The 23772-nt window shown below is 36.5% G+C and overlaps 1 protein-coding gene across 2 annotated transcripts in view; it reads left to right on the top strand.

Moving 5' to 3' along the window:
* Positions 1–21670, top strand: part of LOC103701654 (ferredoxin-dependent glutamate synthase, chloroplastic) — a 50001-nt gene extending 28331 nt beyond the window's left edge. Inside the window, exons 13-33 of one of the 2 annotated variants that reach the window (XM_008783801.6) lie at positions 3276–3433; positions 5933–6062; positions 6528–6586; positions 6702–6807; positions 8485–8581; positions 10930–11045; positions 11146–11343; positions 11448–11558; positions 11706–11945; positions 12120–12218; positions 15652–15747; positions 15845–16042; positions 16128–16202; positions 16396–16524; positions 16618–16716; positions 19365–19507; positions 19596–19689; positions 19769–20007; positions 20120–20198; positions 20885–20968; positions 21058–21670. In XM_008783801.6, coding sequence (XP_008782023.2) covers positions 3276–3433; positions 5933–6062; positions 6528–6586; positions 6702–6807; positions 8485–8581; positions 10930–11045; positions 11146–11343; positions 11448–11558; positions 11706–11945; positions 12120–12218; positions 15652–15747; positions 15845–16042; positions 16128–16202; positions 16396–16524; positions 16618–16716; positions 19365–19507; positions 19596–19689; positions 19769–20007; positions 20120–20198; positions 20885–20968; positions 21058–21222 — 2715 coding nt within the window. In that variant the 3' untranslated portion in view covers positions 21223–21670. Of the gene's footprint in view, positions 1–3275; positions 3434–5932; positions 6063–6527; positions 6587–6701; positions 6808–8484; positions 8582–10929; positions 11046–11145; positions 11344–11447; positions 11559–11705; positions 11946–12119; positions 12219–15651; positions 15748–15844; positions 16043–16127; positions 16203–16395; positions 16525–16617; positions 16717–19364; positions 19508–19595; positions 19690–19768; positions 20008–20119; positions 20199–20651; positions 20700–20884; positions 20969–21057 lie in introns of those variants that run through there. The other variant, XM_088713418.2, reaches the window with a different exon arrangement.
* Positions 21671–23772: the final 2102 nt, after the last annotated feature.

Here is a 23772-nt window from a genome sequence, read left to right as displayed (position 1 = left end):
GCAAAATTTTTTAAGCCGTAGCTGGACCCCTGTTTCGTTTGAAATAGGAGAACCGGCCGCGGCCTCTGTCGGCGTCCGCCACCCTCTGCCGGCATCCGCCTTCCTCCCTCTCTCCCCCTTCTCTCTCTCTTTTCCTCTCTTCCACAGTATCGTGCCCTCGCTCATCGGTACGGGCCGACTCTCTCCCACAGTACCGTGCCCTCGCTTATCGGTACGGGCCGTGCTAGGCCCATACCGACTTGCTGCTGGAGAACAGGTACGGTGCTCGGTACCGGTTCCTCCGGCCTTGTATCATGATAATACAGGATCTGTACCGAGTCGGTGCCGACAGGCACCGATACGGTACCGGTGCGAACCGGGCCGGTTCGCACCGGCCCAAACGTATTTTCCCCACGCGCAGGGAAGAGCGCCCTCGCGCTGGGAAGAGCGCCCACGCGGGCTCCAGCCCGCATGAGCCACTCAATGCCACAGAGTGGCATTTGTGGCATTCAACGTGTCCGCGCGCGGACGTTGAGTGTTTTTTTTGGGAATCGCGCTTGGACGTGCTAGAGGAGAATGCGCGCCTGTGCGCGATTCCCCGCGCAGGAATCGTGCCCGAGCGCGATTCACCGTGGGCTGCCAGCTCGCGTGGGCCATTTAATGCCACAGAGTGGCATTTAACACATCCACGCGCATTTGTTTATGTATTTATTTTTTTTTGACGTCCGCGCATGTCTCCGATTCGGTACCGGTTCCAACCGGTTCTGTACCGATACCGGTGCTTACCGGTACGTCGGTACCATCGGTCCGGCGAACCTTGAGAGAGAGGCTTTAAGGCCTCGTAAGGGCCTGCAAGAAGCCAAGAATTGAGCTTGGTGGCCCATCCAGCCTGCATCTTTTGAGGGCTTGCCAAAGTCCCGGCCTAAACCCAGCCTGTGGATCTGGTGGTCTGTAGGAAGAAGAAAAAGCTCCATGGTGTTCTTTTTCTTCTTTCTGTAGGGTTGGGCTGCAGGGTGTTGGGTTGGTATGGGCCATGCTCAATCAGCTTCCCAATCCACAAATCCAGCAGGAAATTGAGCCCAAATCCTGCTGGATTACCCAAACGGGCGCTAATTAGTGTCCATGCTTGAAGTATGTAAGTACTTGTTGAATTGTAGTACAATTTCTGTTGTAAAAGGCATAGGTAATTAGGTATAAAGCTAGGTTTTTAATCCCCTGATCAGTGAGAGGCACAAGTTTTTGGGACTTTCTATATAGAAAATTCTAGATACGAAGACTCATACAAAAAAGCAAGGTAAAGCTGTAAAGGATGTAAGTGTTATTTTTCAGCTTAGTTAAATCAACAAAGTGTGATATGGGTCTAACACCGTGGACTAAATTTGCATAAATCTTAGATGAAGCATATCAGAAAGTGGCTTATATTGGTCTCATTTCACTGTAATTTTTGTCTAGAGCTGAAAGTATATATCGCATACCCTAGCCATCAGTGAGTGGTAATTTTTGCAGTACTCTCTGTACTGACTCGAACTAGTAGCAAATCAGTACTTTGTATGCCCCCTCATACCAAATGTCAGTCCCAAGAACCAGACCATACTAACAATATATTTGTTGGGTGCTGGTATGGCTACTGAAATTGGTACTGCAAACATTGATCCCACCATACAAGATTTTGCCTTTAATCCATTTGCAAACATAATGCAATTGCAGATCAAAGGCTGTTCTCCCTCTGTTGATAGTCGAAATGATTGAAGCCTGGTATGCTCTCTCTGAAAACCATAAGATACGGTGCAAAGATGTTGACTTATATAAGCATCTTTGTGCATTGCGTACTCCATGCTATGTATAGCCCTCTCGTCATCATCATTATCACCACATTCTGTAATCAAAATGGATCTAGTATGGAGCTAAGCTCTAAGTTTGGAGAACTCCATAGAGGTGACCATCTTTCAACACTTGAAGTTGACATTGAATTTTTGGCCAAGGCAACTTTGGGCAATACAGGTGCTTGCCCTCAAACCTAAAGGCCAGTTTTTGAGTAGGTTGACTTATGTTATTGCTCACAGTTTAAGCCCATGCAACTATGCAAGGACCCTCTTGTTTTGCTAGACTTGGAAAGTATTCAGTTGACAAGGTTTAATAATAGTGCAGATGGAAATGGTATGATATAAGGCAGATGTCAAGGATTAACCTGATGGCGCATACCTTACAGTATCCTATGATACATACTGAGCTAGCAGGCTATAGATATGGTATGAAGATCTCACACCTTTGTACCATCTGTAATTGACCCATATTGCTAATTAGTGGTCCATATGGTTCAACATGTTTGATATGCTTATATAAGCTAATATGTATTGGCAAGGTATGTACCTTCCTTTCCCCTGCCAAACTCATCCTCAACCATCTCGATTTGTTGAACATTCTTGTTTTGTTTCCAGATGATCCAGAGATAACTTTTTTTTTGGCTTTTTTGATGATCAAAATGATCGATTAATGGATTGAATGTGGTAACAACAAAAAATTATCATTCTACATCTGATTAGAGGCTAGAAATTAATGTAACCAGGAGTATATAAATGCCCTCCAATACTTGTACTATCCATACATGTACCTATAGCATGTTAACCTGTAAATTTAAAGATTGTTTAAGTTATATTATGTGTGAAAATAGTTGCTTGCTGTTATATCCTGTAATGAGTTGAAGTCATGCCATGCTCATCTTAAATAGAAACAAATATTTATGATGACATGTTGCTAGATTTCTAGGAATTTGTTAAAACTATGCTAAATTATTCACAACATAACTACAACAACTATATGTTAAAATTGGCATGTGATAAGATGAAAATGAACAAAGTAGTGCATCCAAAGTTGGTCTCTTTCCATTAAGTGTCATCTTGATACAACATGGTAGAATTAATATGCAAGCCTCAGACGGGTACCAAAATGATATGTGCGCCATGTGTTGAAGAAATATTTGTATATTTATTTGATTTTTAAATTTTTTTCATTAATTCATGTAGAATTCTTCTCATTGACACATGTTATTATAATTCATGTATGACATGTTTACTGTGATATGTTTGAGTGTCATGCACATTATTGACTAATGTTTCCTATGGACATATCATATCTATTCCTTTCCCCGCTGACAAATCTTGTTTCATGTCTCCATGGAAAAAGGTGCATAGGGATCTTTCCTATTATATATTTGTTAGAGTTATTCAATTTATGCTCTCTGAATGATTGTGCAATCAATTTCTCATTTTAAATCACTGCATGTGTATGATTGTCAGGAACCAACTCGTCCTGCTATCCCAATACTTCTTGCTGTTGGTGCTGTCCACCAGCATCTGATTCAAAATGGATTGCGGATGTCAGCTTCTATTGTTGCCGATACTGCTCAGTGTTTCAGCACCCACCAATTTGCATGTTTAATTGGATATGGGGCCAGGTCTTATCTTCTATATTTGGAATTTTTTTACGTTATTTAATTGTAAAATTTGTTCTTTTTATCTGTTAATCACTCTTCTATCAGCTTCATGCAGCCTGTAACATCTAGTAGAAGGATTTGGTTTATGATAGAGTTTTACTTGTACTTCTATGTGCTATAGTGCAGAGACTTTGTGAATCTTTTATAAGATTATATAAGAACCTAAATGTTGTTGATATTTCAATAATTGTCATATCTCATATGTTCATTTATCTTGGACATTTTGTCATCTTGCCTCCTGAAATTAGTTTGATCGTAACTCGTGACATGTGTTAGGTTATTGGGTCAATGATTTTGCAATAGGAAGGATTAGGTGCCTTCAAAAGAAGATTGAGATCATATTAACATATGATGTGTGTGCATATGAATGTCAAACTATATTTGTTTATTTTCTCTTTATCAAGCTGAACTCGAGCAAGCTGTGCCTAGCGTATGTTCTGTTCGTTTGCTAGTTTATCGAGCCAATGTTAAGCTGAATTTCAAGCCAAACACAAGCTGCTTGCAAGCAGCTCCTTTGCTTGACAGCCCTAAACTCAAGCTGTGTTCCTGTATATCATTGAAGTATTTTGACATGACAAAGTTCTGTTTTTCTCTTACGATCTTATATATATCCTTTTATCATTTACCTCCGAGCTTGTCATAGATCTCATTAGTTTTTTATATATTCATAGGTTCTTAATGTTAGTTGAGTCCTTGGTTCCTCAATTGATTGACCCGCAATAATACCTAGCTGGCCATGTGGGCTCGCAGACGTAAATAAGAAAGTCCTTAGAAGTTCTGTGGTTAGCCAGCAGGTGTCAATATTTTGTTGTTTCCTAGTGCCGCATAACATGATAATGGTCCAAATTTTGTATAAACTGTTATTGACCAGCCATTAGCAGTTTAGCACTGCTTGTGATTCCCAGCAACCTTCAATCTCACTTTATCAAGTCCTTGAATAACCCTGTCCAGCAAATGTAACTGGTACACTGGACATGAATTGCTAAAAATCTAAATAAATTGTTGGGCATTGTTGAACCTCATCATCTTGAAGAAACTTTTCACCTAAGAATTTATCATCCGTGTATAATATTTCTTTCAAAACTTGCAAAACTAGACACAAGCTAGCCACTATGTTGTCAAATCAGCCTTTCGGAAATCTTGAAATCCCCATTAATTTATTTCCTTCTAAATGTAATAGAATGTCTTCCTTACATTTGAAACTTCCTAAATTTTTTAGCTAATGCACCCTGCTGCCAATTGCGAATCCATCTTAAATCAGTCTGCCATAGTACCATTATTGTGAAATCAGCCCTAATAAGGTGAACGATCCAGTTTTAATTCTGTAACAATAAGCTTTGAGAAGTATTTTTTCCTCATATATTAAGTGTTGATCAAACAACCTAAGCTCAGAAATTTTGGTATATTTTTTTCAATATTAATCACCTCTAATGTATGCTTAAATTTTCATGTATGTTCTGTTCTATATTTGCAGAACATTTCACATATGATTTGCTATGGAGTTCCTTTTGTCTTAAAATGTCAATCCCTTCTCTTTCCTAGATGCTCATATGTTTGATAATTCAGTTTGCAATTAGTTGATAAGTCATTGATTCCATGAATGATAAATGATCACCAGTCACCAGAAGAGCCAACACCTTTATAATGGTTGATGTGCATGTCATGGACCTAGCAAATGCATACTTGAACCGCTGTGTCAAAGGCTGGCCAAACATGTTGAGTCTTGTGGTTGGCCATCTGATAAGTCATTCTCCTCACTGTGTCTTACTCTTCTCAGTTCCTTGTATGCCAATATTGTGCATTTGGCTACACTGCCAAAAGGTTAGCCATTGAAATCCATGTTAGACCACAAGGTGAAAACTAGGCTGATAATTCTACACTTCCAATTGACTGACCAACTATCCACATAGCTTTAAATCTCACTTGCTACACTTCAACAGGCCTGCAAAAATGCCATGAATAAAAACTAACCTATTTGTTATAGGGCTCTTCTATGTTTGGTCTAAAGACTCCAAATATTAAATAAGTCAATACTAATTCTATACCTATCAAGCAAACCTGGCTATTATGACTCAAAACTCCTACTCCAGGAAGGAAAACCAACACTGATCCTACCCATCTGGTGACAGTGCTTGTATTGTCAATGACTGACTCCACACTACAGAACTATGCTCTTGACATTCAACTTTAGGTGGCAGATCTCACACAACAATGGACCAACTTTTATGCTGTTATTGCTGCATGAGGGACATTATTTCCTCTCAGTGACATAAATTGAAAAATCTGATGCTTTGATCCATTATGTGGTGGTTCATGCTGCCGCTTCTTCATTTGTTTCCTTTTGTTTATTATTGAACTTTTATTATATATGACAGAGGAGTGAGTTATTAGTTTGTAATATATCCCATGCTAACATGTGACAACTTCAGTTAACACCATCTTGTTTCACGTACTTCTCAGTGCGGTATGCCCATACTTGGCATTAGAAACATGCCGCCAGTGGAGGCTGAGCACAAAAACTACTAATATGATGCGGAACGGAAAGATGCCTACTGTATCAATCGAGCAGGCTCAAAGGAACTTTTGCAAGGTTTGTATATTTGTTACAAGTGAAAATATTATATTCTTTCATCACTATTGCATTAAGCCAGTTCAGAAGGGCACATTCCAAAAGCACAGCATGGTTTCATTGTGATAGTTCAAGTATCCTTTGCATATATGATTCATGATTTTCTTATTCCAGTGAAATCTACAAGCTGTCTAAAGGGTTTTGTTTTCAATATCTTGTTTGTGGATCTTTTAGTTTGGTACATAAAGTAGTTATTAGCAATGGATCAATAATTTGATGCATCTGCCTTCATCTTCAATGTTTTTCCTGTTCTTCAAACATGCCTACAATTTCTTGCAGCATAAAGTTTTTAAACATTGTTGCTATCATGGAATCTGTTTTTTCTTCTTTTTTTTTCTTAAATGATTTCTGTTTATATGTTTTGGGCAAGTTTTTCTTTATCTCTTGTTTCTGTTCTAATGCTGTTGAAATGCTATGTTTTTTCAGGCTGTAAAATCTGGTCTTCTTAAGATTCTTTCAAAGATGGGCATCTCATTGCTTTCAAGGTTTTTAAAAAGATAGAATGAAGTCACTTTTGAATTTAATTTCATTATTATAACATCATCCTTCTGTTCATCAATAGTCTCCTCAATGCTGTTTTATCTGTTTTATTTCCTCCAGTTATTGTGGGGCACAAATATTTGAAATATATGGCCTTGGACAAGAAATTGTTGATATCGCTTTTCGTGGAAGTGTATCTAAAATAGGTGGTCTAACTCTTGATGAGGTAACTTACACTCTTGAGTAGACCCCTAAGCTCTTATGTCTACATGATAAAGCTGCTGCTTTTACATTTCAAAATTCCATTATATATGATTAAAATGGTAACTGCATGGATTTATATATTGTTCAAAATAACCTTTGTCCTTGCTCTGTTTTCTGTAAAAAACAAAAGTAATTCTGTAGGGGACATCCAATCAAAGTAAATTAGAATATATGAACATGATCAAGTGTGAGGTCACTTTTCTTGGAACAGTGCATCGACAAAAGATATAGCACATTAATCATGTTATTTATGATACATATTTGCATACATATATATAGCCACGAAGACATTCCTATGTCTCTTTTAGTGCACTTAGTGCATGAAAGAAATGACAAGTAATCCTTGCATGATCGAGAAATAGAACAATACTTGAGGGATGAGAGGGATCCTTGTAGCATCACGATCATATATGATATGTTTGTTTCAATTGTAAATCATACTTCTAGAACTTATATTGGTTCTTTTTTCCCCTCTGTTTGAAGGGGGGAGGTGGGTGGGATGTTGTTTTTTCAGTGGTATATCTCTTGTCCGAGAAACCTCTCATGGAAAAGTTAATCCAATCTTGTTGGAGACTTTGTATGATGAGGCATTTTATAAGCATATTTTGTAATGTGTTCACAGAGGGCAGACCTTGGCGCAATTGTAAGGTTGCTCCTCCATTGTAAATTGGGTATCACTGGTTCGAAATGTGGAAGTAGCCCCTCTACATGTGGGGGTAATGCTGCATGTATGAGACTTTTGACCCTCCCAAGACCCCACAGTGGCGGGAGCCTTGTGCACTAGGATGCCCTTTTTTATCACTAGTATGTTCATATGATATATAAGGGTGAAGTACCATTCTAGGTGTCTATATTTAAAAATTGATGGGAACAGAGGGACACTGCATTTTCGTGAATCCTGATGCATCTTTCATTCACATATATGAGAACTAATGCTTTGAGAACTTGTGATCTGATTCGTGTTTATTTAAAGCAGAATTTCTGGTGTAGCATGTTTAGCTCCGACCAGGTCACAATAAAAAGCAGTCCTAACAGTACTTGTCAACGCAAATTTATGAAAAGAACTCAGCTATATGGAAATTGGTGAATTCTCACGAAAGCAATAAGGCTTTCTAGGATAACTCAACAATGCAAAATGATCATACAAGTTTTTGTCAACACAAATTAGGGCTAGAGGGTATGGAAAGAAAATTTTAGAAAGTCATCAAAAACATCCAAGAATACTAAAACTGAAATCTCCCAAGTATTGACTACACTTTGTTTCAGCAAACTAAGATTTCATGCAATGTGCTGATGTCTGTGGGGCATCAATATTTAATAATGCAAAGAGAAGCTTGACAAAAATCATTTGTCATTCCCTTAGTTTAATGTATTTTTATGTAAAAAGGATTTATAATTTTAGGTTCAGGCTCATAACCTTTTTTTGAGGCCAAAAGATAACATAATCAGTGTAAATGAAATAAATATAATATGGTGGGTATTATTTTTTAAGAGTACAGTATATTGCTTATTATTTGTTTGTTTTGCGAGTCTATTAATATCTATAATATTTTTTTCATTCTCAAAAACAAATTTTATTGATTATTCGAATGCTTATTATTCATGTTGTTTCTTATGAATGTCCTTTTATTTGTTGAAGTTGGCACGGGAAACCTTGTCATTTTGGGTGAAGGCTTTCTCAGAGGATACAGCTAAGAGGCTAGAAAACTTTGGGTTCATTCAATTCCGACCAGGAGGTAGTATTTGTTTTACTGTATGTTTGACATAAGAACATTTTAGTTAGTTTTTCCAAATGTTTTTCATTTATCAATGTCAAGTTGGTATTTGTTGCTGTAAAATTCAGATCATTTTTTTTTTCTGATTTAAGTAGAAACATTGGGTTAGCATTTCGTTACTACAGACTGAAAATGTAGAAGATGATGGTATATGGATTCTATTCCATACAAGGTGAAGCTTGAATCTGTGAATTGTACCCACAAAATCCACACTGTGTGGTCGGCATCCTACTTGTTTGGTGTGGATAAAAGGACTCCTTTTCGTCATCTCTCTCTTGTGTCATTGTATATTTTCTTATGTATCTATCATGTATGAAGGAGAATCAACTTTAAAATAGAAGCATATTGTCTTGATCTTTGCTATAATATTAAATCTAACCAAAAGAGTGACTTGATTCACTTTAAGCTTAGTCCAATAGTGGAGGATTTTACGCTAAGTTCTATCTTTTTTGGTTATTCATAAACAATAAGTAATGCCATAATGCTCAACATATTTTTCTTCAGATAGAAAGTCAAAGAGAAAATACATAGGAAAAGACAATCATCAAAGGGAATAGTAAATTAAAACATGATATTCATACTTAGTTATTTTCCTGAAGTTCTATAATCTTGTGAAAATTGTCATGAAAGGAATCATTGTTAATCTTTTTTATCATTATCTTTCGAACTAGAATCATAAACAAAACATCTGAAAATAAAATGCTTAATGGATTTTTAGCTGACTTCATCGATGTAATTTGCTCTAATTAAGGGCCACATCATTCAATAACTCAACCTTTTGCAAATCATCTTTTTTTTCAAAACTCTCATTCATGTTCTCGTAGGCCTTACCCTTTATTCTTACTCCAATCCAAGATGTTAAACGTGAACCTGCTCTGAATCACATAATTTAATCAATCCCCATTGTCATGTTGGGCAAGATCATACTATGCCATCAATCTGTCGTAAACATTCTGACTCCTTTCAGTCAGACTACATAAGTGTTCCAATTCCTGATGATTTCTCTCAAAAGTGAGAGTGCCTAGGAAGCATCTATATACCATGTTAAATGATTAAGTTGATAATTTGTGGTCAAAGAGGGGGCTGGAAGTGTCATTAAGCAGGCATGTAAGTTGGTTTGGTACTAAGTAGGGTGGAAACGAGCCAAACGCGAGCTGAGCCAGGCCTAGCTTTGGCTCGACTCATTTTATGTGTAACCAAAGTTTGAGTTAGCTTATTTAATTTTGAGCCCAGCATGATTTGTTCATGAACAGCTTGTTTAAGAAATATAGTCCAAATTTAAGAATATTTGAGGCTTTCATTTATGTAGTTTGGAATGATAATTCTGATTATGTTTTATTCTTATAGTTATAATTCCTTTTATTCTACATAATCTATATTAATGTATAATGAATAATTATAAAAATAATTATATTATCTGTCATTTGTATGGATAATGATAATTAAAATACTATATAAATATGTAACTTATATATATCTTAGTATTTTGAGCTAACTCAACCTTAGCTCAAGTAAGCTAAGCCTAGCTCTAGCTTGGCTTATTTCTTAACTGAGCGAGTGGAACTCGAGCTAGCATGCAAACAGCTTGCTTGTTTGCCAGCCTAATACTAAGTAATGGTTGTTGCTTTCCAAGCTGTTCCCATAACTTAGATCTATTTAACTCAGTGTATAATTAGTACTGATCATGAGCATTAGAATTGAATGTGATCTTTAGATGTTAAGTCAGCATTAAATTTTTCTTAGAACAAAAAAGATATGGTGATGAATCCTGCCTTTGGAGAATAATGTATAAATATTCCAAATGTATTTCTTCTTTGTTCTTATATTATTTAAGTGGTTTACATGAAACAATCAACGAGCCTGTCAGATGTTTTAATTGGTTAAACAAAATTATGCAAAACTTTAGCTGTTAGACTGCATTTCCATTGAACCACGAATTTTTTAGGGAATTGTGTAGCTCTCTTGGCCAAAAGGGATATTCAACTTACCTCTCAACCCAAGTAAGTGGAACAAAGGACTATTTATTTTGTCCTTTTTTTTTCAATGCCGATTCATTTCCCACTTCTTAAATTGACGTTGCTGGCTAGCAGTATGGCTTTTAAGGCATTGTTCTTTTTATAATAATATGCATGTTTGGCCTCTGATTTTCTCATTTCACATTATATGTGCTAGTCCAAAACCGAAAATAGGTTTGAGAAAGCTTGTTAGTGGTTTTTGTTATTCATGTATTCAGGGATTGGACTGAATATGGTACACTTGTGCTTCAGTTGTTTGCTGACACATGTTATTCATGTTCTCACTTAATTCAGGAGAATATCATGGAAATAACCCAGAAATGTCAAAACTACTTCATAAGGCAGTTCGTCAAAAAAGTGAAAATGCATTTGCTATTTATCAACAGCACCTTGCAAATCGACCTGTTAATGTGAGTTTGTGATTTTCAACTCCATCCATCAGATGCTAATTTCTTTTTCTAAGTCATCTAGGATCTATGCAGCCAACTTTGTTGATTTTTCCATTAATAGGTTCTCCGAGACCTTCTTGAATTTAAAAGTGACCGACCACCGATACCTATTGGCAAAGTTGAATCTGCATCCTCCATTGTCCAACGCTTCTGCACTGGTGGGATGTCTCTTGGAGCTATATCAAGGGAAACACATGAAGCAATCGCGATAGCAATGAACAGATTAGGTGGAAAATCCAACTCCGGGGAAGGTGGTGAGGTAGGTCCAATTTTCTTTTTATATTTAAGCATTTTATAAAAAATGTGCTACATTTTATATTAGTTCTTTTTACAGGCTTATGAAAAATTGTGAGTTTTATGCAGGATCCGATTCGTTGGCGTCCACTAACAGACGTTGTTGATGGCTATTCTGCAACACTTCCTCACCTTAAGGGTCTTCAGAATGGAGATACTGCCACCAGTGCAATCAAACAGGTGATAAATAGATCTTCTCTAGAGGGTCTCCTTTTATCATGAGGATCATGTTCCATTTGTATCCATTATGCTTTTAATTTGACAACATTTTCATGGTAAATCTTTATTATAGTTTTTGTAATCATGTTTTCCTGTATGTGCTTCCAGGTTGCTTCAGGACGTTTTGGTGTCACTCCAACATTTTTAGTCAATGCTGACCAGTTGGAAATTAAAATTGCACAAGGTGCAAAACCTGGGGAGGGGGGTCAACTTCCTGGTAAAAAAGTTAGTGCTTATATTGCCAGGCTAAGAAATTCGAAACCTGGGGTTCCACTTATATCTCCACCACCGCATCATGACATTTATTCAATCGAGGATCTTGCACAATTAATTTTTGACCTTCATCAGGTAGAGTATGCATTTTCTATGGCTATTTACACTCATGAGTCATGACTTTTGTTACCTCAGAACCAGTGTTACTCCTATAGAAGGAACAGCAATAATAAAATTTATTAATATGTTCTCAAGCTTTACTCATGCTTATACTTATCTGCATATGGAATCTAATCTACATGTGAGTAGGTCAATCCTAAGGCAAAGGTATCTGTAAAGCTTGTGGCAGAAGCTGGAATTGGCACTGTGGCTTCTGGAGTAGCTAAGGGCAATGCTGATATAATACAGGTGCCAAGTTAGAGCCATTCTTTGGCATTATGTTCCAAAATTTATCTATTCCTTATTCTTCTTGCCCTATATAGTGTTTCGATTTATTAATACCACAATAATAACCAACAGTTCTTATCCCATCTATCATATATCACAGCTTCCTGGTTCTCATTTCCTCATTAATATTAATTTCTTACAATGCATCAGCATTCAGTCACTTGGTGGGCTCTCAATTTATTATCTTTTCCTTTTTTTTCCCCATTATCCTTAGGAATTAACCGGAATTCATCTATACAATTTTCTTAAGCCTCCAAAAGCAGGATTTTTGTTCCAGATGAAAATTGTTTACTGCTCAGATAACTGGAATTTTGCATACTTGACAATACCTTGTGCTGGTGTATGCTGCTAATATTGTGAACATCATGTTATTTTACAGATTGAGATTATCTATTGATTTAATGATATCTATCAATTGACCACATAATCAATGAAGTTAAGCTTGGATGTAATGGAAGCAGAGCAGAAAGGATACATAAGCATTTAGCGTTAGAAAATAATCATTTTCTTTAGGTAAGGCATGCAAATATAGTCAAAATAAGATGATATTGGAAAATAATTTGCAGAATTTCACTTCCGTGCTGTAACTCCTTGGAAACATGACTAACCTAAGAATGCTAATTATGAATTCACTCTATGTTGGTGTGTAAAATTGTCCATATCTTGTGGGGTTGCGGTAAGGAAACTTTGGCATAGATTTTATTTTCCATTCATCCATTGTGAAGGGAGCATGACAGCTGACTGCATTGTGTTATTGCACATAGTCTTCAGTTGCTTTTCCATGTCGATCATGTATGAGAAATGTATTTTTATTACCAAAAGATGTGCCTCAGACATCTATTTTGCGGAGAAGTGCTGGAATGCTACACAATTACTAAAAGGTAAAGAAATCCGGGGTAAAGTTCCTAAAGTGGGTTAACTTGAAACACTCATGTAATAGGATGATGGTCAATACACCTACTTCTCAAATACTCTTTTGCAAACACTATGGTCCTGCTCTCTGTGGTCCTCATATATTGCATATAATTCCAGTTTCAGTTAGGCACTGGAACTGCATACTGTGTGACTTATGATGCCAGCACGTGGAACACACTGTCAAACAGTAGTTCAGAGGCCAGTTTATTCATACAAAATTGTCATGTCGAAATATATATAGCGTTTTCTTTCTTTTTGATTTAAACCAATTTAAACTTCTTAGGCACTGAAGTACTGTTTTCTGCAAAATAAAGGAAAACAACAACTGAAAGCACATGATATCCTTCAATAAGAAAACTATGATGCATACCGATAACTAGCTAGGTAATACAGCATGTAGTACTATCATAGTGATGCACTGGTATCAAATATAGGACTTAGGGTGATCAAAATAAGGTAAGTGATACTTGAGTATTAATATATCATATGATAAAATTCTGGGTGGTACGACATAATACTAATTACTAACAATATGATGCCTAAAGATATATGTACAATTTTGAAGTCCTCAGCCCCACATAAAATGTCTTGCATGCTTGTAGATGTCCTTGTTGGGTTAATGTTGCGTTATGTATGGGTGATGTAAACGTACTGTCAACGTTATGGAAAACTCATATACTGGCTGCATCAATCATTGTACTGTCTCATGTACTCTGTATGCTGCACCAAAGTATGACATATATGGACCTCAATAAGGTCGGCGGAACCGTCCCAAACCGGGCAGTTCCGGCCGATCCAAACCGTACTCGTGGCTTACCAAGACGGTTCTGGCAAAAGAAACGAGACCCGTTGCCAGAGAAGGAAAGAGAGAGTGAGCGGGGGAGGAAGGGAGAGGGAGGGGGGGGGCTGCGACAGGCAAGGCCGCGGCCGGTTTTTCTGTTTCAAACGAAATAGGGGTTTGGCCGTAGCCGTAAAAAATTTCGCGATTTTTAAGTGAAGTCGGCAAATCGTTTGCCGACTTCGATTTGCCGACTTCACTTAAAAATCTCAACTTTTTTAACGTCGTGCCTGTTTCAAACGAAACGGGGGAAGCGGCCGCAACCTAACTTTCCGCGGACTCGGCCGGCCTCCGCCGGCATCTGCCACCCTCCTCCAACCTCCCTCCCTCACTTCCCTTCTCTCTCTCTCTCTCTCTCTCTCTTTTTTGTCTCCCATGGTACCGTCCCTCTCTTGATACAGGCTCAGCAGGGCCCATACCGAGTCATGCCGCCGGAGAATCGGTATGGTGCTCGGCACCAGTTCCTCTGATTTTGGACCTAAATAATATGGGCAGGCATAGTAGCACTAGAGCACTGGTTATGTGAGACTAGTGTATAGGCGCTAATAATGCTGCACATATGTAGGCTATAGATCTCTTATATGTCAAGCAAATGTAATACACGATAATATGATTTTACAAGACAAGATTATATTAGTAAATTAATAATGACCAAGTAACCACCGAAAAAGTCTTCTTAGTTTTTATTTTTATTTTTGTTTATTTTTCATGCTACATCTGCAGTTTCTGCTATAGTCTGAAAATGTCATGTTTTAATATCTACAAGTCACTTCACTAAGATTGTATAACATGAACGGCTTCTTGAATATCATTTTAACTATAGACCACATAATTAAGGCAAGTTCGGATAAATATGATATGTAAAATTGATAACTTCCCCTGAATAATGTGCAGTTTGCCAACAGGGCAACATGCTATGCCATATACTTACTGATATTTCAGTCAGTATTCTTGTACAAGCAGCGTTGCAGCAACATGGGCACGACAATTGGATTCAGACATGCATCTGAATAGGGGAGAGGAAAGGAGACAGAGAGTACATAAAAATTTAATTAAAATATATAATTAAGGTCTTTGCATATTCATGTTTCTCTTCCAAACTTTTCAATTTGCTAAACGATTTCAGAAGAATGACATTATTGAATTATTTTAATGCTTATGTTCTTATACTAATCTCTAGAATGAACAAAATCTCGCTTTTAACATCATTATAGTGGGTCAAACTCATTATCGGTGGAGTCCAGCACTCTTAACAAATTTTAAGAGCTGCAATTGAAAAAAAATGATGGGCATTAACGTGTCATATAGACATCTGATTCAGACATGTCTGACATAGATTCTAGGAGCTGGACATGATTGTCTATGTTACACAAGGTGCAAGACCAGCTTTTAAAAAATTAATTCATAGCGAGTATGTCTAATATCATGAAGAGGTCTTCCGCCAATGCTTGTCCTGCTGAATTACTCAGAGAAAGAAAGGGGCCACACCTTTGATGTGCTATTGTTGAGTTGTGATACTCACTTATATTCTGCATATATTCATCTCAATCTGCTTATCTAGTTGAATGAAAACATGTGTTGGATTTCATCTAGTAAGGAAGTAATTTTGAAAAAGATGGAGCTGTTTTGTCTGTGTTACAGATATCAGGGCATGATGGGGGAACTGGAGCAAGCCCTATAAGCTCCATTAAACATGCTGGTGGGCCATGGGAGCTTGGTTTAACTGAGACACATCAGGTTTGTCTTGCGTATTTTAAATCAATATAGCTAATCAATTTGATGTTCTCTGTGTAGAATTTATATGTCCAGGTAATGAACCTAATAATTTTTGTAGATGCTTATTGAAAATGGATTGAGGGAAAGGGTGATTTTGAGAGTTGATGGTGGATTCAAGAGTGGTGTTGATGTCCTTATGGCTGCAGCCATGGGTGCTGATGAGTATGGTTTTGGTTCTGTCGCTATGATAGCTACAGGATGTGTTATGGCACGCATCTGCCACACAAATAACTGCCCAGTCGGTGTTGCCAGTCAGGTAGCAGAAAAAATGTTTTGCTTTTCTTTCTCCTTTTTTTTTTTTGTAAATATCCTGCTAGACAGCTTTTTTAACTTTGGTGCAGAGAGAAGAACTTCGTGCTCGTTTTCCTGGTGTTCCTGGGGATTTGGTTAACTACTTTTATTATGTTGCTGAAGAGGTAATCCATCATCCGTTGGTCTTTTTTGATAAAGGGAGTATATCTACTTTAGCAAATAATTTAGCTTCCTTGTTTTTCTACTTACGAATACTTTACCTAAGGATTTTTTCTTTGGTGACTGTGCCTGATCTTATCTTGGAGATTTATATTACAAGTTATCATAGTAGTTAATGAGCTTTAAATGTTTGGTCAGGTAAGAGGCATTTTGGCTCAACTGGGTTTTGAGAAGATGGATGACATAATTGGCCGAACATATCTGTTGAAACCAAAGCACATCTCTTTGATGAAGACCCAGCACCTTGATCTCAGCTATATTTTATCGGTAGGCATTTTAAAACTGGCATAAAATTAAATTTCTTAACCTTTTGTTTATATGGCCTCCAGATTTCTCATGGATCTAATGTTTAATTTTCAGAATGTTGGACTGCCAAAATGTAGCAGCACCGAAATAAGGATTCAGGATGTTCATACAAATGGTCCTGTTCTTGATGACATTATACTTTCTGACCCTGAGGTAGGTACAATTTCTGAGTTTCTCTTTTTCCAAAACACACGGATTATTTTCATATGAAATATGTTTATTAAAATAACATTTGAAGTCATGGTAATGTGTAAGTATCAAGTTCTATCATTTTTTTGCCTCTGTATCCGTCTATAACAATGAAGAATTGAAATCATTTGGGTTGTTCTCATGAATCCTTATTTGCCCAAAATTCCTATCAAGCAACACCTTAATGTTTCAACTCTCTTTTGCAAGCAACTTTTACAACTTCCATCATACTACCTTAGGTCTTCCCTTGCTATTTCCAATCCCTTCGATACAACTTTTAGCATTTCTCCTTATTGGGACCTTCTTGGGTCTTTGTTGCGCATGTCCATACTAATAAAATGAGTTCTCTATCCTATATCCAACACCAGTGCAAAAATTCTTGTGTCTCGTGTAATATTCTTGTTCCCTGCTTGTTGGTTCTACCACAAATACTACATAGGATCATCGTGGTTATCACAGTCATATTGCTAGCTTAGTTCTTCTTCTATACATTTGATCCAAAATTGCCCATAACATTGAGGCTTTATTGTTGTTTGAGTGAATATATGGCTAAATCACTAGGACATGTGTTTGTCACATGACATTGCTGCGAGAATTCTCCACTTTATCCACACAATTCAAATTCTATTAGATATCATCATCCATCAAAGGATAATATTCCTATCATTCTTTTCTATAGGTTTTTATAGAGACAAGATCTAGGAATTTTGGTTGGGATCCCTGGCCTTACATGGCCAAGGAACCTCTTCCACCTCCCCTACCCCTCCCCTCTCCTCTCCCTTTCTCCCCTTCTATCCTTTCTTCCCAACTTTTTTCCTTTTTCCTTATTTGGCTGGTGGATCCTCTCTAGGGTCCTTGTATGACCAGCAAAGTGGGGTCAACATGGGGATGGTGTAATGCCCCAACTTATATTTTTCAAAAATACATATTTATTAAGGCATAAGAATATCTAAAAATGGACTAGTCAATGGAAATGCTAAGTTCTATTAAGCATCATTTTGGGTGTCATGCTTTGGAGATTAAGATTTGAGAAACTTTAAGATTTGAGAAATCCCATAGCATTTGAAAGTTGGAAATTTGATTTGAGCTAAAAATCAGGGTTTTGGACTAAAATTGGGACATCAAATTTTTATTCTTGAGTTAATTGGAATTTTGAAGTATTTTTACTGGATGGAGGGGTACTCATTTACATGTAATGTCAAGCAAATAAAATTGAAACGAGAACATTTACTTAAATGATATTCCATGTAAACAGGTCTTGTTATAGCTTGTCTGTGTATGTCTTAATTGGCTTTCCACGTAGTTATTGAGCTGTATAATACCCCAAGCAACATTATTACTCGAGCAGAGGAACCAACCTACTTAGGCCCACCCAACATTTCGTTATGGGCTTTGCAGGGCTTGCGCTTTTTGTTTGTGGGTTGGCCTATCTCTGAACTAGGTTTGCATGCTTGGATAGTTGGATTGTTTGGGCTTCTCTACCTTTTCCCCTTTGCTTTGTTCTTTGTTTTTCTGTCACTCTTTTCTTGTTCTCTCTGATCCTATCTCATTTCATCCATCAATGAAATATGAAGTGGCTTGTAACCATTTTGCTTAAAAAAAACTTCCATTCTTTTGTCTATGAGATGCACATTTGTTTAACTGATTGCATTATGGGTTCTCATCTAGTTGTTTTCACTGAGGCCTTATGCTTATTTTCAATTTCATCGAAATTACATTCCACATTGTCTATCTTTTTTCACTAATTTTGAGACCTTTACCCATAAGGGCTTTCTACCTTAGTTCCAATCTGGTTGGCGTTGCACTCTTCCCACAAATCAAAATCATCTTCAAATAACATGTACCATAACTCATCCTTCCTAGTATCAAATAGTAAGCTAACTTGTTGAGATAAAGTCATAATTCTAACCCTTGGTATTAACTACTATGACTAGAAATTTATCTTGCCTCTAATACTAAAACTTGTCACTAATCTGACATGCATGTCCTCAATATTTTCAAATCAAAATTTATGTCGAAATATATTCCTTGATACCCATGAAATTGCCTCTTGTGGCATTCTACTTATTTTTGCTACAAATTGAGACTATATGTGGATTCTCTGGCCCTTCTCTGAATTATTCTTTGAATAATAACAAAATTTTCTCCTCTTCTGACTTTTTTTGCATGTCCAAAATGTTTTATTGAAGATTGTTCTCATTTACTTTATCCTTGTTATATGATGTTTCGCATAATTTTATATTGTGGGTGTAAGTTTGATGGTGACTCTCTCTTAACAAATGGGATAAACATTATTTTAATTTAATTTGTTAAGTATCCCACGTGCTATTTCTACTTGCAAATACAAACTCTGAGCTAAAGAAGAATCAGTCCCTTTAGTTGCATTTTGTAACTTCTGTTTTAATACAAGGGTTTTCATCTCATACGATCTTTAATGTCAGTTGTAGATTGCTTTGGAACTCTATTGCATTGGTAGCTTAACTTCTTAATTTTCACAAGCTATTCTCCTCTTATAGAAAACTTCATCTCTTAAAATTATTTGACACTGTCCATTTAGGTGTTAACATTGGACTTGGCCCAACCTTTCTCCATAAAACTCTTCCTTGATGCAGATATCTGAGGCAATTGAACATGAAAAAGAGGTCAGCAAATCCATAAAAATCTATAATGTTGATCGTTCTGTTTGTGGCCGCATAGCTGGTGTTATTGCGAAGAAATATGGAGATACAGGTTTTGCAGGGCAGCTTAATATAGCGTACGTTAAGCCTTTTACATTGCTCTAGACTTTATGGCTTGCAGCCTATGAAAGTTTAAATAATACATTCTGTTGTACGTTTCTCTAGTTTTACTGGAAGTGCTGGACAATCCTTTGCTTGTTTCCTGACTCCTGGAATGAACATTCGAATGGTGGGAGAAGCTAATGATTATGTTGGAAAGGTACAAGTGAATCATTTTCTCTTTCTTACGTCTGCTTTCCTTGTGTAGACTAACACTAGGCAAGAACCTTTTCTTCTAGGGTATGGCTGGTGGAGAGCTGGTAGTAACTCCTGTTGAGAGTACTGGCTTTTGCCCAGAGGATGCTACTATAGTAGGAAACACCTGCTTATATGGTGCAACAGGTGGTCAAGTATTTGTTCGAGGCAAAGCAGGAGAACGATTTGCTGTTAGGAATTCTCTTGCCGAAGCTGTGGTTGAGGGTACTGGAGATCATTGTTGTGAGTACATGACAGGCGGTTGTGTGGTGGTACTTGGAAAGTAGGTATCTCTTTACCCCATATTTCTGTTACTTGAAATTTAATAAATTTGTTAACAGATATTTTTATTTCCTCTTTCTTCTTCTTCTTCTTCTTCTTCTTTATTCCAATAGAGTGGGCAGAAATGTTGCTGCAGGCATGACAGGTGGTCTGGCATATATCCTTGATGAGGATGACACTCTCATTCCTAAGGTATTTGTCAGAAACTTTCTCATTCTTTTTATCTGATCAGTATAGAATAGCAAACTCATAAAGGATAATCAGACAGATCCTAGTGGTAAAATAATTCAGTTGTTTACAGTCTCTCTCTCTCTCTCTCTCTCTCCACTAACAGACACAAAACTAAGCCAAAATTCCTATTTTGTGCAAGTATATTAGTTATAGTATTTTGACATTCCTCAGTCATTTACGATTTTAATTTTCAACTTCATCTTTGCTTGTAATCACAGGATTATGCATGTCATATTTTTTGCAATAAACAGCATTGATCTTTGCATGGATGTGTCCCTATGTCAGGTCTTTGTTGAGGATGTCATGACAGATATTTGAGACAATACATTTAATGTCAATTGCCATAAGCAGTTGTCTCTTTGTTCACCTATCATTAGTAACCAAAATTTTTTGAAATTAATGAATGGATAAAAGGATAAAATGTCAACCTTTGAAATCAACCCTTGACGGCTTCAACCGTATGGTCAGGACCTATTCCCTAAAGGGTAATACAGGTAGACATATGAACTTACAAAATCCTTTTCAAGGTTAAGTAGGCTTACTGTTTGTGTCTGTTCTGTGTTTAATGGGCCATTTTTAAGCTTATATTATAACCTTGTATATGATAAAATGCTAAAGAGTTGCACACTTCCCATTTGTTATAACAGATCAACAAGGAGATTGTGAAGATTCAGAGAGTGGTTGCTCCAGCTGGACAGATGCAGCTGAAAAGCCTGATAGAAGCCCATGTTGTAAGATGACCTAACATCTTGCTATATGTTGGTGCTGTAAATTTTGCAGGCAATGCTGTAACTTGATCCTTTTTGTTTACTTCCTGAAGGAAAAAACTGGGAGCAATAAAGGTGCTGCAATCTTGAGGGAGTGGGAGGCATATCTGCCTCTATTTTGGCAACTTGTGCCACCTAGTGAAGAAGACACACCAGAGGCTTGTGCAGACTTTGAGAAAGTAGCAGCTAAGAAGGGGATGACACTACAATCAGCATAAGATTAGAAACATATGAATCTATAAACTGCCAATTACTTGTGCATTAAGCAGCAGAGTGACAACTCATCAGCTGCCACAAATGGGAGTCAATCAGCATTGTGGATGGCTGATGCAACTACACTGAAGGATGAATACAGAGTTAGGAGAAAGTTCAAGATCTTATACACTGGACAGTTCCAATTCGTCATGTTTATGGAATGAAAGCAATTGCAAGCTTCAATGATGCATGCGTCCTAATTTTCTTGTTGCTTGCTAATGATTTCAACCAGGACGGCTAGACTTCTGTACAGTTGGCTGTGGTTTTGTGCTTTTGTAAATAAAACCTTGGTATTTTAATTCTAAGTTTGCAATTTCAGCCAGACTGCTTTTGTCATGTGTATTACCTTTGCTGTAGCTGTTGGGCCTATGGATAATAAGTGGTAAAGTTAATAGCTCAATGTTTGCATTATCATTTGCATTCAGGTTACAATCTAATAAGAGCTATATTATAGTTGTTTTTTGGAAGCTGAAGATATTTTGTTCTTCATCGACTGCCTGAAACCAGAGTGAGTGAATAGGTGGGTTAAAGGAAATCAGCATTTGACACAATGGTTGCCTTTATGTTGTTATAGAGTCATAATGCTTGCTATTGTTGGATAAAAGAGAATATTTAGTTCTTGTTAGATCCTATTATCTTTTGCATCCAAATTGCACATCATCATTTTTTTTTATTTCATTGTCAATATGGTTAACAATATGGAAACCAAATATGTTGAAACAAATGCTAATTATTGAAGGATAGAAGTATCAGATTTACTTAGGATTTGATTTCGTTTATGTATTTATAGCTTCTCTTTTCTAAACCTTGATAAGATTTTCTAGTACCAAAGCCAAAATATAAGTTAATTCTCTCTTATGTGTGTAAAAAATCATAAGTTGTTTCCCTCTCTTTTGTGCGCGCGCGCATGTGGCAAGAATGCTTTCGTATTCTAATGATACATGGCAAGTTTTTCTGTGTGTATTGCTGACCTAGTATATTTCTTTTTTAAAGAATTGGAAGGATGATTTCTCGCCTCTATCGTTGCACGAATTACCCCATCTCACACATTAGGAATTCTTCAACCATCCAACTATTCGCTGTAGATGCTTATTATTTTACCTTTCTTTATTAGCACAAGTTTCTGGCTTATAATAAGAATAGACAATAAAATAAGTACCTCAATTTGCTCCATCTCGGGTAATAGAGAGAAAAAAATAATAAATAAAAATATTATATATATATATATATATGATGTTTACGTTTACTATGCTTACATTCAATAGTTTATAAAATCTGTATTTATTCTAGTTAAATTAACAACATTAATAAAATCGTTTATCTTATATTAAAAATTAAAATTATTTTTGAATGAATAAGAGGATGCACATATTTTTTTATATTTTTGGATGGTTGTTATTCACTTAAGGATATTTAAGTTATTTTTGATTTTTTTTAATATTATATTTGGGCCTTATTTAAGATTTAACGGTTTGATTAATGTTTTATTAAATTATAGATTAAAATATTGGATGAAAAAAACTCAAAAGAATAAGTATAGATTTTTTAAACTGTTGGATGTAGGTATAATATATCTTTAAACTTAGAAGAATTTTTATAATTTACTTAACAAAAAAATCATCCTACTCCAACATATTTTCTTCTCACAACCCTAAGGGTCAGTGGAAGTGAGATGAATGAAGGTGGGGCAGCAGGGGAGATGAGGTTGGTAGGGTGAAAAGCATGGATTAGGCCTACAGTGGGACAAAATGATTTGCTTTGTTTTGTTAATTTCTCTTTGTTAGAAGAGATAAAGAATATTTAGATATTAATTTATTACAAAGTTGGATGACAGCTTCAAGATGCTAAAGGTTACCATGCTCTCACTATTATTTTTGATTATTATTATAGTTTAAATGAATGATATTATCTAAAAGTGTCCTCAGATTTTAGATTTAATATGATAATTACACAATCGGATATTATTTCTTATTTTACTAGAAACTAATGGCTAATATGAAAAAAAAAAAATTGCAATCGTTGTTTACTCAAGTCACTGTTGACTGGCTTTTTTTGAAAAAAAAAAACTGACTGAGCTAAATAAAAATTTATATTCCCAACTGTTATAGAAATTTAATTAAAATATTTATTCTATCAAATGCCTATTACAACCAAATGCTGTCAATGTTACGACGCTTTAAATTTTTCTCATTAACATATATTCTGACATATTAATCCCTCTTTCTGAATCAAACCCCAAACCAGAATTAATTTTCCTCTTTCTGAAATTTTTGCCGAAATCCAACGTAACCAGTCTCCTCTCTCCCAATAATTACTCATTCTTTGAAGAATATTCGCCGGACCGGATTTCGGACTCTTGTCATCACATTCTCGCCAAGAAATCCCGTCCTCTGAATTTAGATAACCACGGGCCCTCTCTCTCTCTCTCGCGCGCGCGCGCGCGTGTGGATGCGATTCCTTCGGTCTTTCCCACAGTATTTGACTCCCCTCGCAAACTTGAAATGCTAGAAGAT

Source organism: Phoenix dactylifera, chromosome 17 (assembly GCF_051530095.1).
Source record: "Phoenix dactylifera cultivar Ajwa chromosome 17, Ajwa_hap1_PhDact_Kaust_v1.1, whole genome shotgun sequence".
Taxonomy (NCBI): Eukaryota; Viridiplantae; Streptophyta; class Magnoliopsida; order Arecales; family Arecaceae; genus Phoenix; species Phoenix dactylifera.
Note: the sequence above shows the minus strand (reverse complement) of the source record. Positions and strands in the feature narration are given on the sequence as shown.